This window comes from Emys orbicularis, chromosome 5 (genome assembly GCF_028017835.1).
Source record: "Emys orbicularis isolate rEmyOrb1 chromosome 5, rEmyOrb1.hap1, whole genome shotgun sequence".
In the NCBI taxonomy this organism is placed as follows: domain Eukaryota; kingdom Metazoa; phylum Chordata; order Testudines; family Emydidae; genus Emys; species Emys orbicularis.
The window spans coordinates 88,415,835-88,429,012 of record NC_088687.1 but is presented as its reverse complement, the minus strand read 5'-3'; the positions used below and the strand labels follow the sequence as shown (position 1 = coordinate 88,429,012).

The 13,178-nt window shown below is 41.7% G+C and overlaps 1 protein-coding gene across 1 annotated transcript in view; it reads right to left on the bottom strand.

Annotated features, from left to right (window-relative positions):
- Window positions 1-633: 633 nt before the first annotated feature.
- CNOT7 (CCR4-NOT transcription complex subunit 7) overlaps window positions 634-13,178 on the bottom strand; it is a 33,564-nt gene continuing 21,019 nt past the window's right edge. The window contains exons 6-7 of the mRNA XM_065404649.1: window positions 7,900-8,010; window positions 634-2,300 (exon numbers count right to left, since the gene is read on the bottom strand). Of these exons, the coding sequence (XP_065260721.1) occupies window positions 2,172-2,300; window positions 7,900-8,010 (240 nt within the window). The 3' untranslated portion in view covers window positions 634-2,171. The remainder of the gene's footprint in view (window positions 2,301-7,899; window positions 8,011-13,178) is intronic.

The window sequence follows — 13,178 nt, the reverse complement described above, 5'->3', positions numbered from 1 at the left end:
AGATTCTTCAAAACAACAATTAACCAAATACAAAAAAAATCCACACAAAAACCAGTTTTCCTCAAAGCACAACCTCATATAATCCCATCATAGTGTTTTAAATCTTAACAGCTTCTGTCTGACACAAGTACATCAGACCTTCAAAGGGCCCAATCCTGCATTCCTAGTATACTCTCAACTCCCACTGAAGTCATCAGGTGATCTGGATATTCAAATGAAAGCAGGACTGGGCCTAAAGATACGCACCTATGTTTATTTGTTAAATGCTAACAGTGTCCTTATTGATGCCTATCTGACCCAGAGGTCAAAATAAAGAGTGATTCAGCACAACTCTTAGAGTGACAGTCTCTAGATACCTGAAGAGAAAAACTATTAATTGGGTAGTTGTACCCATACACTCGTAAATTAGGCTAATAGCAGTGAAATAATTTGGACATAGAAACAGACTCCTGCTATGCTCTCAATTGGCAGAAATAAGCTGGTGCTGGCACCACTTGGTGAGCTGCTAATAGCTCTTTCAGACACCAGAAAGATGAATTAGTATGCATAGTGGAATAGGAAGTATACAGGGACTGAATGGGGTACAATATACATTCCAGTAAAGGTTTCAGAACAAAACTACCAGTCTGTAGATATGTAAGAAAACATTTCTGAAGCCTTTATTTACAAAAGCTTTAAAAACAAATAATACCCTCTGTTATGCAAATCATTTGTTCTTGTTTTAAAAAGGACCACCCAGTTATATTATTGTAACTTAATGAAAAAAGAATATGTTAAAGTACAAGGTAAACAGATCAATTTGGCGAACATTTGGAGATTTGCTAATATTGATTTCAGTGTAGAAACACACACACACTGAGGCATGCATTCCATCATTTCAGGCTAGTATTTAGCTATTCAATCCCAAAAAAGTCTTCCTGCACAATTGCTCTGCTATGCATGGTTAAAGTACAGTACAGTCCTTTAAAACAATATATATAAAATATATTGCTAAGATACACTCAAAAAATAAAACTAGCATTACACTCCTCAGGTAACTTTATTAGCTATAAGTAATTTATATTTTGTTGTTTTACAACAAATATATCTGTACCATCTGTCTTTGTAGCAACTACAAAAGCACAATTTATCTTCCTTCTAATTTAATCATTCAATTCAATATAAAGTTTACTTCAGGTCTTTGGGTTTTATCCTTAACTAAACTCACTTGCAAAAATCATCAAATCAAGTACATAATAAATATGACTTTAAAAAATAAAAACTATTTAGGTAATACATTACTGGAATAAAAGCTAGGAACTGAATCCAGGGAAGTGTGCCATAATAGAACCACTGCAGTTCCAGTATCCTCAGATTTTCAGCTCAATGGCAAAAATACAAAAGTAAGTCTCACACAATTTGTCCTGAAGGGTGTAAAGCTGGTTTTCAAACATTTTCTTTCATCACAGAGTGGCTTTAAAACAGCAGGCCAATTAGAAGCTGATGTGCTCAGGATGTGCTTGGAAGACTGAACACCAGTAAGATAACAGCAGTTACTAAGATTTCAGTAGTTTGTTTTGCTTGAACAAACAAACATTGTTATGCAGTGAATGTGTTATGTTCTGCAGGCTCAAAAACCAAGGAATACAGTGTGAAGTTGCTAAAGTTGGCAGACTATTATTTTTCTAGCTCAGGGCAAAAACACCCAAAACTTCAGATAAAACAGAGGATCTGAGACAGAGTCACTCTCTAAAGTGCAAATTTGATGGTCCGCAATCTTGAATAGCTAAAACACCTGCATACTGGAAGGGACAGACATGAAACAGGGAAGTTAGTTACAAATCAGTGCTAGTTAATTTGGGGGAAGGGAGAAAAAACAAAACTAAGACCAACTAGGTAAGTTACCAGAATATTCATTATGATTTAGCTTTCCCCTTCTCTCTGCCACACTGATCCTACACATGCTTCTTTAGAGATGGGGTAGGTACAAAGGCCAAATTTAACTCAGAAAATTCAACATATCAAGATCAGATCTGTGATAGGAACAATCAGATTTAGTACATAGAAAGGCAGAAAATAAAGTGTTCTGAGAAGGGGGGTGGGGGGGAGCCTAATTGTCCAAGGGATTCAACCAGAGATAAAACCTATATACAAGCACACAGAGCTCAGAAAAGATGACCTCCCATTTCATGTCATGACTGTTTGTTGGCTTCTTCTTCATATGCATTTCCTGTGCCATTTTGTACATAGGAAGAACCAGAACCAAGGCCATACAAGTGACCACAATATTTGGCATCATCAATGTGATCTTCAAAGAACATCTAAAAAGGAGTTAAAAAAAGACAAATCAATACTGAAGAATAAGTCTTATTGAGGTCAAATACTGTCAGGCTTTTACAAAAGTCTGAATTTTCATACTCCACATGTAAGTGAAACTAAATTAAAATAACTAAGTGACTCTTGGCACTGAAGTGTTCTTGGCCATGAGAGAAAGAATATTAGCCCTTCAATGCATCTGTAGCAAGGCAGTGGGATACCCCACAGCCCCACGGAGGGACAAGCCTCCCCTAGCACCAACGTGGGTGGAGCCAGTGGGTCCTGCGCCTGCCCCCCAGAGGTCACGGTGCAGGACAGGAAGTAGAAAAGCCCTGCTGCAAAGCTCACTTGAAAGCCAGCCGCCGGAGAGGCCAGATGCCTGTGGCCTAGCTCCGGGTTGGGGAAAGCCGGGAGGCTGTGGCCGACCCGAGGACTGGCCGGGCCAGCCGCGCCTACCCCTCGGCCCGCTACCCCGAGGAGGAGCCGCGCCTACCCTTCACTAGTTACCCGGAGGAACCGATGGTGCTGGAAACCGCCGAGGACGCCGGCCAAACCCAGGTACCTTACAAGGGGGAGTCCCGGGGGCAGCCGACCCTGGCCTGGCCGCAGCAGGGCCAGAACCAATGTCAGTGTGTTGCAGTCAGGATCCCCACTGACAGCAGCGAGTCTTCTGCCGCACACTACTCAGTATGGTTTTCAAAATATACTGAATGTTTAAACAGGGGCAAATCTAACTAAAACAGTTTTTCCTAAAGATTTTATCCACCATTATCTAGTTTAAATCCCGGTCTACATTCAAGGCCATTAATTTGCTATTGCTTGAACTAGAGTTTGGCTGCAGAATCCATGAAGTTTTGGGAATGCGGGAAGATGCAAATACATGTATACATTTAAACAAATCCTCTCCCTGTAGTGAGAAACTGGCCAAGCTAAAATGAAAACTGAATAAATAATGCATGGATGCAGCACTTTACAAAATTACAGGAGAGCCAAAAGATGAAGCAGTAGAGAAAGGGCATAGAGTAAATATGAAGAGAAGAGAGCACACACAACAATTTAAGGGAGACAGGATGAGTGCAGGCAGGAGAGTCAAGACGTTTATTTAAAGTCATCCATCCTCTCTTTCCCCAAAAACTTGGATTTGCCTAGAGCAGCATTTCCTGCATGCAGGATAGTGAATTCCAGGAATTGCCTACGGGCACTTTTACTTTTTGGGGTTTGTTTTTTTATTTAAAGTCTTTAAAAAGCCCACCACTAGCTTTTCTAAAAAAAGCTTCTTGATGCTACAGCACTGGGGAGTTAAGTATCTTTTAGACTGGGGGAGAAAGGAGAGAGATCAATGACCTCTTTTGTGGTACTTAAAAGACAGACCAGAAAGTTGTGCTCCCCCTGCTGGTTCTACATCAACAATCAATATACAACCTTTTCCAGAGCTAAAATAATACTGGTGAAAGATTACATGTGTTTTAGGACAAAAACATAAGTTAGTAAAGAAAAAAGTCTTCTTGATAGGATTCATTCAAAATACAAACATAAAACTCACCATTTCCCAAATAAAATAGTGCAAGAGTTAATAGAGGAGAAAAATTTTCAAAGCTTCTATGAAGATCTGAACAAAATAATTAAAAATCTTTGCTTGTTTTATAAAAACAGTGAGATCACGCCTCATTTTAATTAGAAAACTAAGTTTCTTATTTCTCCTAGCTAAGCTCTAGTAGTTAGTGAAAATGTAACAAGTTACAATGGTAGTAACTGAAGAATGCATTTTATTATTAGGGGAGTTTTCATGGGTTTGGACCTTTTCTCTCTTAAGTCACATTTAAATACAGTATCACACCCTGTGAACTGAGCAAGATATGGATGTTATTCACTTTTCCCCTCCTTCCCTCTTTGTTATTTTAGATCCCATGTAAAGCTTGAGCTCAAAGGAATAGGAGTATTGTGGGGAAACTTGCACAGCACCAGTGTGCCTTATACTTGGATCTTACCAGAAAAAGATCAGTCCAGCCCTGCAGCTCTAGCCTGTGCCCTGCCAATCGCACTAATCTGAGCCTAACCACATGGAGACTGTGTGATGTGCAGTAAGGATTAGAATGAAACTGTTGCATTCATTTCCCACTTGCTACCTCGGCAATATTTGCCAGAGGCATGCAGCTGCCTCCTCCTTCATATGGCAGCGTGGACTGCAGAAGCTACACATCCCAGCATGCAACGCTCCAACTTAATCCAAGTGAAGGTCACTTGGATTAAAATGTAAAAGATGAGGGTTGCCACTGTCTGAACACTTTTTGCATATTAAAGGAGAACCACAAGTTCGTAGCATGAGGCCAGAATACAGATACACTGGTAAAAGAGAAGTTTCTTGTGCCAATGTTTTAACACATGCCCTTGTGTGAAAAATCAATGCATTATATTAGCAGCAACCAATTTCTCCCCCGCCCCCAGCCACAGAGCAGTCCTAGAGATGTGCAAGAGACTTACAGGGTTCATCTTCAGTAAACTGGTACACTGAGTTAATGGATTGCCAGTAACTCGAGGTATGTCACACATTAGTAAAAAGCTAATGTGGACACTCCTCACATCTTAACAAGACTAGAAATATTTGTGCCTTTACCCTAAGTTGATGACTAGCTGCCATTTGAAGGAGCGCAGCCAAGAAGCTTAGCACATGACTACTGCTGTAGCCATCAAACATGCAGCTGTATTGGTGACATCGAGAGGGGCCTGGAGAGACAGCTTGGCAATTGTCTGGCCTTCTCTTATGAGGACTTGAAGTTGTTCCCTCTGATCCTATGGCAGGTGTTCAATAAAAGATAAAACTTTGAATAGTTTGTAATCATATTTTGTCATCACGGCTTGGTAATTGGCTACTCTGAACTGCAAAGAGGCCAAGGAGTAGCTCTTGCAGCCCAGAAGGTCCAATCAGTTCAGCTCATTGTCAGACGGCATTAAGAGGGACTTATGTTGCCTGTGTCATTCATTAACGACCTTGACAATCAGACAGTCAGGTGTAGGGTGGGAGAAAAAAATATATACTTCAAGCCTGTGGGTGGGATATAGTATTTTTTTGTCAGCCAGTTTACACGCAGGCAGTGTAGTAGCTGGAGTTTGCTGCAACCATACGGGCTGGGCCAGCAGAGCATCACTGAAGGGCAAGGCAATTTTTCCCTGAGGAGATGTATGAAGGATGTCCAACAGAGAGCATTAGGGTTCCTGTATCTTCTCCAATTTATAAGGTCTCTGCTATTTGTTTCCCAAGGTCTTGAAAGCCCTTGAATTCATCAGCGTGGGAGGTATGACCACCCCATTTAGTGAGGAGGAGGATTTGTGGGAAGGTGGTGTTTCTTCTTCCTCAGCTGGCTCTTGCTCCTTTGTAACATCCTCCTGTGGAGCAGGAGCCAAGGGAGGAGGCTGTTGTTCCTGGTATACCCTTTTACAAGATGGGACCCTGAAGAACTGTTCACCATAAGGGGCCAATAGGTTCCAGTAAGCCCACTGTGGTGGGGCATAAAGGAAGGGGGCAGAGCCCCAAGGTTAGCCTTGCCAGATGCATCGACTGCTAGGAGTTTCCTCCTCAGGGTGTACCTCAAAGGACGAAGCTGGAATGGGAAGGCAGAGGAAAACTGTATAGGCACCTCAGAATCCAATAAGGTGTCATCCCTCAGAGAAGCAAGTGGTGCCGATACCGGTGGTTGAGTCAGTACAGTGGCCAGATAGGGTCCTGTAACCACATTGGTACCAGAGGTTGATACTTGCTTAGCTGTTGAGATGCTACTGAAGGATGTGTCAGTATTGGCTTGGTATCCTCAATGAGTTTTTGTGGGGCTGGTGATCATGTCAGTACTGAAGAATGAGTCACTGTTGAAGATGGTAGGATCAGAGGGTAAGTAGGCTCCGGAGGTGAGTTGGTACTAGACGAGAGCGTGTCTTTGTATCTCACAGCAATGGTGGTTCAGGCTCTTCCAGGAGCTGAAGCTCCTCATGGAACAGGAGCCTGGATAGTACCAAGGGCTCTGGATAGGAGTCAGTATGTCTGGAAGTACTGGAGACATTACGGAAGTGTGATAAGTGAACCCTTATCTACTGGCTACAGAAGATGACACCAATGACAATTTCAGTTTGGCTCTGGAGTCCTTGTGTTTCAAAGACACTGAGCCCAGTGCCCAAGCCAGTGTTGCTCTAGGTTGTTTACCTGACAGCTTCTCAGTATGTGGCATGGTCTTCTTAATCAGATCTGAGGTCTCAGTACCGGAGAGGATGAGCGCCTCAGCAGTACCCATACCACAAGGTCTCCTAAGACTGAGGGGGTGACTCTCCGCTTATCTTATCCCATTCTGGAAAATGGGATCTTTTCTTTTTTGAGTGTCTACATAGTTCTCTAAGGGCCCCCAGGATTTTTGCTTATTACTGCAGCACAGATGGTCCCTTGGGCTCTCTGAGCAACCAGATCCAAGGAGAATGGTGCGACTTGGATCCTGTGGGTCTCAGTGAGCTCTCCATCAACAGGAGTTTTAGTCTGTACTCCCTCAATTTCTTAGATCTGATTTTAAATCCAGAGCAGCCCTTTCATTTGGCAGGGACATAAATCTCTCCCAGGCAGTGGAGGCAGCCTGAATGTCTGTCACTGAGGGGGAAAATATCTACGCCAAGTCTGGCAGGGTTTGAAGCCCAGGGTCTCGGGCATAACCCATACTTGAGACTATGGGTCAAGCCCATGGAAAAACAAGGCCCAGATTGGGCAAACAAAGAAGGGGGGGGGGGGGAGGGGAGAGGAAGAGCACAAACTTCTAAATGAAAGACAATACCAGAAAGAAGAGAGAAAGATTAAGTGAGAGAGTTAGTAAGCTGTGTCGCTAGCTAACAGACACGACGCTCTGTCTCAAGGCACAGGCAGTTGAGAAGGACCTGGAGGGTGACAGGTCTGGTCCTCCCATATACCCTCATACCAGACACAAGGATATCTCACGTGCAGGCATGGATGTGCAAAAAATGCTGATGAAAATCTCTGATCAGGAGTGCACAGGTGACTGCACATCCTGATGTGAAGCACCCATAGGGACACTATGCAAAGAAGAATGTATGACGTTGTGTCAGCTGTAGGAGGTAGTGGTGAACAGAAGTGCCGGCAGAGTGGCCTGAGCCATCTGCTTCAATCACTCAGAAGACCCAGGCAGTGGACGATAGGGTCAGGTAGCTGGGGCTCCCTGCCATGGAAGATGAAGGCCCACAGACCACAGGAAGGAACAGCACCAGCAAGGAGAGGAAAGCAGAGAGAGAACACACCGTGTAGAGACATCCCCTCACTAAGCGTGCACACAAAGCAAAACAAGGAAAGGAAAGGATTTGGTTTGTAGATTGTACTTTGCGTGGGAATGCCTGTCTTAGACTCTGCCCTTTGTCACAGAAGTGATACCCTCTCATGCATTTCTCTTACTTCTTCTGAAAAATTGTTGTACTGCCACTGGTTTTGGTGGGTCAATGGGTCAATTTTGGTGGGTCAATGGTTCTAGCACATCTCATAAGTGGGAATAGCACAATATTGACTACTAAGGCAGATTACTTTCATCCAAATAAACTACAACAGAAAGCAATATGGACACCTACTTCTCTCATTTTGAAAAAGGCCATTCCCGTGAGTAAAGAATCAGATCCTGCCTGATGCTGTGGTCCTATCCTTTCCAGCTCCAACTGCTCTGCGACTTCTTGCAATCCACCCTGAAAAAGGAAGGAGCATTACACAGTCAAAGCGGGGATAATAATTACAAAGTCAGATCATTCAACAGTAGCACTAGAATTCTGCATAACAAAGTCTATTCAACCACCATTTGTATATATTTAGTTTAGCACTATAGCAGTCACAATAGAAATACGCAACCAGCACACACTTGGAAAAGCCAAGCTTTTCATTCAGGCTTTAAGTATTATTTAAGCAATCAAGCACTTTCAATGACTGTCTTAGACCTAATAGGCCTAGGCACACCAGCCAATTAAAGTTGAAGGAATTACTACTGAACAAGGCAATTCCTTCAAGTATTACATTGATCAAGCTGAAAGGATTGATGCTGCTGCTGAATGACAGTTTCAGAAATCAAGACGTTTCTTTAACTCCCTACTTTTCTATTAGGGTTAGAATTTAAACGCGAAGAATGGTACTTCAAACATAAAGCAATTTAAGATCCAAATCACTACAAACATGTGCACTCCAACTTCTCTTGAAAGTAATTAGCTTTCATTTAAAAACACAGTTTTTTCTTTCATTTACCTGCCAACACCTAAGCTCAGGGTTCTGCGCTTCCCCCACAAAACTTCAAAGCATCTAAAGTAGTAGAGGGAATCCAGGATAATGCTCTACCTTAGGAATTAGTGGAGAACCCTGAACCCAGGTGAAGTTGTAAAATTCAAGAGGGGAAAAAAGAACAAAGTGAAAAAGCTAACATTCAACCCATCATTAGCAACGTTTTAATTGGTTTTATTAACTGCCATAAAAGAGTAAATGAAACATCTGTGTTAAAAGTAATGTAAACTGCAGTGTGACCACATTCAAGAAGCTATTAGCTACCATAAGCACACAATTAGCTTTCTTTTAACAGGCACTGTGCTAACTGACAGTGTATTTTTTTAAAGAAAACATTTTAAGCCACATCTGTGCTTAAAGCTCCTTGAGAGAGAGGTAGGGGTGAGGGGGTGTGAGTGTGTGGGTGTGTGCAAAAAACAGCCCAGGTACAAAAAGGACAGCTTTTGAACACTGAGTGTAGCAAATAAACACAGGGCTCAAAATTGGGAACTGCTCTACAGAGAAAGTCTAATTGTAGGGCATGGATCATTGGTGGTCTACTCTACACAGCTTATATTACAACGGTAAAGTATCCTTCAGTCTTCAAGAAATTTTTCTTCCTGTTAATTGCAGCCCAGTGGGGAACTTGTGAATTCCAGAAGCTTTTTGACCAACTAAGCACACCCCTCACCTCCCTCACAGCGCCTTCATGTCCTTTTATTGGGTGTATTTTTGGTGTAAATTCAACTGATTCAAATTTGCAGATCTCAAAATAGACAAGGTAGTGCATACACACAGAACCAAAGTAAAGCACTAGGAGAAATCAGAGTCTTTAGGGGTTGCGGGTAATGGTGGAATGTTTGGAACTAATAAATGTAAGTCCTACATCCAGGGAGAGGAAACAAATATCACAAATTTACAATAGGGGAGGGGAACTAACCAAGCAGCTGTATCCATTTAATCCAAGCAAGTTTATTTTCATCTTCACTCCTTTACCCTGCCCTAGCACTACTTTTTCATATAACTTCATAACACTACAGTTGCGCAGCAGGTGAGAGATTGGGAGGAGAGCTGCCAATGACATGAGTCCTATCTTGAGAAATGGTGCACAGAATGAAAATGCCTGAAAGACTTTTTCATGGACAAATTTAAAAAACAAAAACAAAAAAACACACAACTGAACAAATCAGACTATCCCTACTCCAATTTGTCCATAGGATAAGCAGGATCTCCTACAACTATCCCCAAAACAGGTATTGATGAATTCAGATCATTTTAGTGTCAAGAAAGCGATAATGGTGCTACAAGCAGAAGCAGCCTCTCTGTAGATCAATTCAGCTTTAGACAGGTTAGTCTAAACTTCGCTAAACTGATCCCCGTGGGACAATATAGTTACGGTACATGCAAAATTATGTTGTGGATGTACCAGTCCGTAAAGGGTTGTACAACTGGGAGAAAATCAGTTACCTTACAATAATTTTTGAAACACTACACTGCATAGCGAAACTGTGTGCCAGGCAGACTGCTTTGGATCACTACTCTGCCAGCAATAGGTTGAAACTAGGTAGAGCATCAAAATGCTTTTAGCCTGCACTACATTTTTTACATCTGAAAAAAGGGAAACCAAAACACAGAAGTAGTCAATGACAGGAATGAAGCTAGCACAAAGCAAGTTCTTTTTAATATTAAAAAGGGAACCTACAGTATTTGAATTCCATTGACCACGTACCATTTTGGGAGATGGAGGTGGAGAAGAGAGGGAGAAGAGGCTGAGGTGAAATATTGCAAGTTAAAGATTAAACTTTAACCAAGTCAAATTTGGCCCAAAATGCAGATTGTTCAAAAGAGCTATGAATCTTACGGCCAACCAGGATGTTTCCATGAGTGGGTTGTTTTTTTGTTGTTGTTTTTTTTAATTCAAATGGAAACTTTATTAATAAAGCCATTCCCAAGTGGCATCTGCAAGCCAAACACTACAGAATTGTGCTAGGGCACAAGAACCTGACATTGAAACTAACTAGTTTATTTCAAATCATCCAACATGTGAAAAATGAGCAGACAGTGTAAGGTAATGAAAACTACATTTTAAAAATTATTTCCATTTTAATTATACAAGGAGTTAATGTGACAGATAAGAAAATGTGTGGGGTAATTTAAATATTTTATAGTGTGACAATGTCAGTTTGACTTTTGCCATTTTTGTTGGTTTGTGCTACAATCTGAATTTTGCATACATTTCAACTCACACTATGACCTAACTTCCCCTTTTAAATAAGCACCACGGGGACAAGGGTAGGAAGGAAGAAGGGGCACACCTGAACTGCTGAATAGACATTTGCAGCATTCCCCATAGCATTAATGTGGATTGCTATTAGAAACATGCCTAATTAAAAACTGGGCCCTCTTAAAACCCACTCATCCCTTTTAAGCCACATGCCCTCCTGACTAGACAGTAGCTGAAGATCACTTCTCTCATCACTGGGTACTGCTAGGTGTGAGACAGCATACCTATCAATTCTAACTTAGCTTGGATGTCCTGTGTCTTAAATCTACCACTTGCAAAGAAAAAGGAAAAATGTGGAAATATTACATTCCAGCCCCCGCAGTCTGTGTAACACTGATCTAGAAAAAAATTCAGGACAGGGTGAAAGCATCCCCTTCAGTGTGGATATTGGCCAAAATTTTCCAAAAAGGGTGCCTAAAAGTTTGTCACACAAAATAGTTTACAACTGTTGGAAATACAAGGGAAACACTGGATCTCTCTGGAGACTAATTATGGGATACAGAGCCTCTCTTCTCTAAGTCACTTTAAAAAAAAACAAAAAACACCTCCAGATTAAGGCAGTGCTGATCAAAAGGTTTTTAATATAACCTTGAGAACCAAAAATGCTTTATAAACTATAGGTCAAATCATGCCCTCCCTCCCCTTAGCTATAAATAGCCACAAGAAGGAAAAGAAAAAATATTTCTAAATATTTCAGATGCATCATTCCTTTGAGACAGACAGGTTAGCAGGTTGGTTCTGTAACCACATCACCAGGGATGATGGCCCAAGATCAATGGGGAACCCAAGCCCAACTCCACACATCTCAGGATATTGGTATAGAGTGTTAACTACTCTGTGCAGCTTCCCAAGCCCCACCCCACCACTAAATTCAGTCAGGATCTACCTATCTAGCTAAGGAAATTTATTGGTCCTCCATTACTGCAGAATCTGAACCTCTCACAATCACTAATGTATTTATCCTCAACATCTCATTAGGCAGGGAGGTAATACTATTCCCAGATGGAAAATTTCACAGATGGGAAACTGCAGCTCAGAGGGACTAAGTATCTTGCCTCTGGTCACACAGGCAGTTTATGGAAGAGTAGAGAACTGAATTTGGGTCTCTCAAGTCCCCAGCTATTGTTCCACCACTGGACCATTCTTCCTCTTTGGGAAGAAACTGTATTGCTATTGGTCACCAGGCTACAGCTGCACCATGGTCCCCACCAAACAGACGATGGAGAGGAGTAGTGCTGTATATGAGCAACAGCAACTAATTACACTCTTTCTATAGTATTTCTGCTGGAGTCAGGAGGTAATTCTACAATATTCTGCAACCACCACCCACACAATTCTATAGAGAGGGTTTCAGTCCCCAGGGCTGACCATCAGCACCAAAATGTGTCTAAGGAAAATCAAGTGTCTCTAATAAAATGAAGTGACCAACAAGAGTAGTTTGCACCAATCAATAAAGGACATCAGTACAGCAATTCAATTCACTGCAATTTATTAGAGATTTAAACAAAAAAAGCAAAGAAATTCATTTAGGCAACAGTGCATGCAAGTAATTAATGATTTGACTTCCGAAGACACACCAGCTGTTCTCAGTTTGGGACAGGTCTACACAATTGGCAGCATTTCACTGCTGTGGATAGCAATGGGACTGTTTCAGCAATGGTGTTTGGAGGAACAGGGTAGTTCCCATCTCTCCCCTTCCTTTCATAATTGGTCTGCAGTTTAGTTGCCATTACCACAAAGCTCTAATGACAGAAGCTGTTAAATTTGTTAATTCCCCCGACAAGTCTGTAAGAGTGGATTACACATTTAGTACTTGGGGCAAAACAACTGCATATAAGCAGCAAAGGTTTTGTTTCAGTCCATGAGGGTGCACAATTTTGTTGACTTCTGCAGTTTTTCCAACTACTTAATTACTTATCTTGGTCCCAATGGAAACCCAGTGTCAATTAGATGTTCCCCAATATACATTCTTTACTCAGTTGGTGAGGGTTGCTGCTGGGATGCAAAACTCCTGACCAGATACTGGGCTAGTATGCTTTTCCTGATAGTCGGAAAAGACCATTCCACCCACTTCTCACCACTTCCAGTGCAGACTGATTAGCATAGGAGATGGTGGAAATTATGTTCTTTACTTCATAGTCAGCAGTAAGATCCTCATTAAAAAGTACATATCCTTTACATGCATAGCCTCAGAAAATTCAAGCTCATCAGCATCGTCTAAATCACTTGCTCAGCATTCTGAGACAAAGAGTGGCATACCATCCCTGTACTCAGGAGGTGGTTGCATTACAGTCAGTCCATGTCCAGTTTCCACGTGCTCTCATT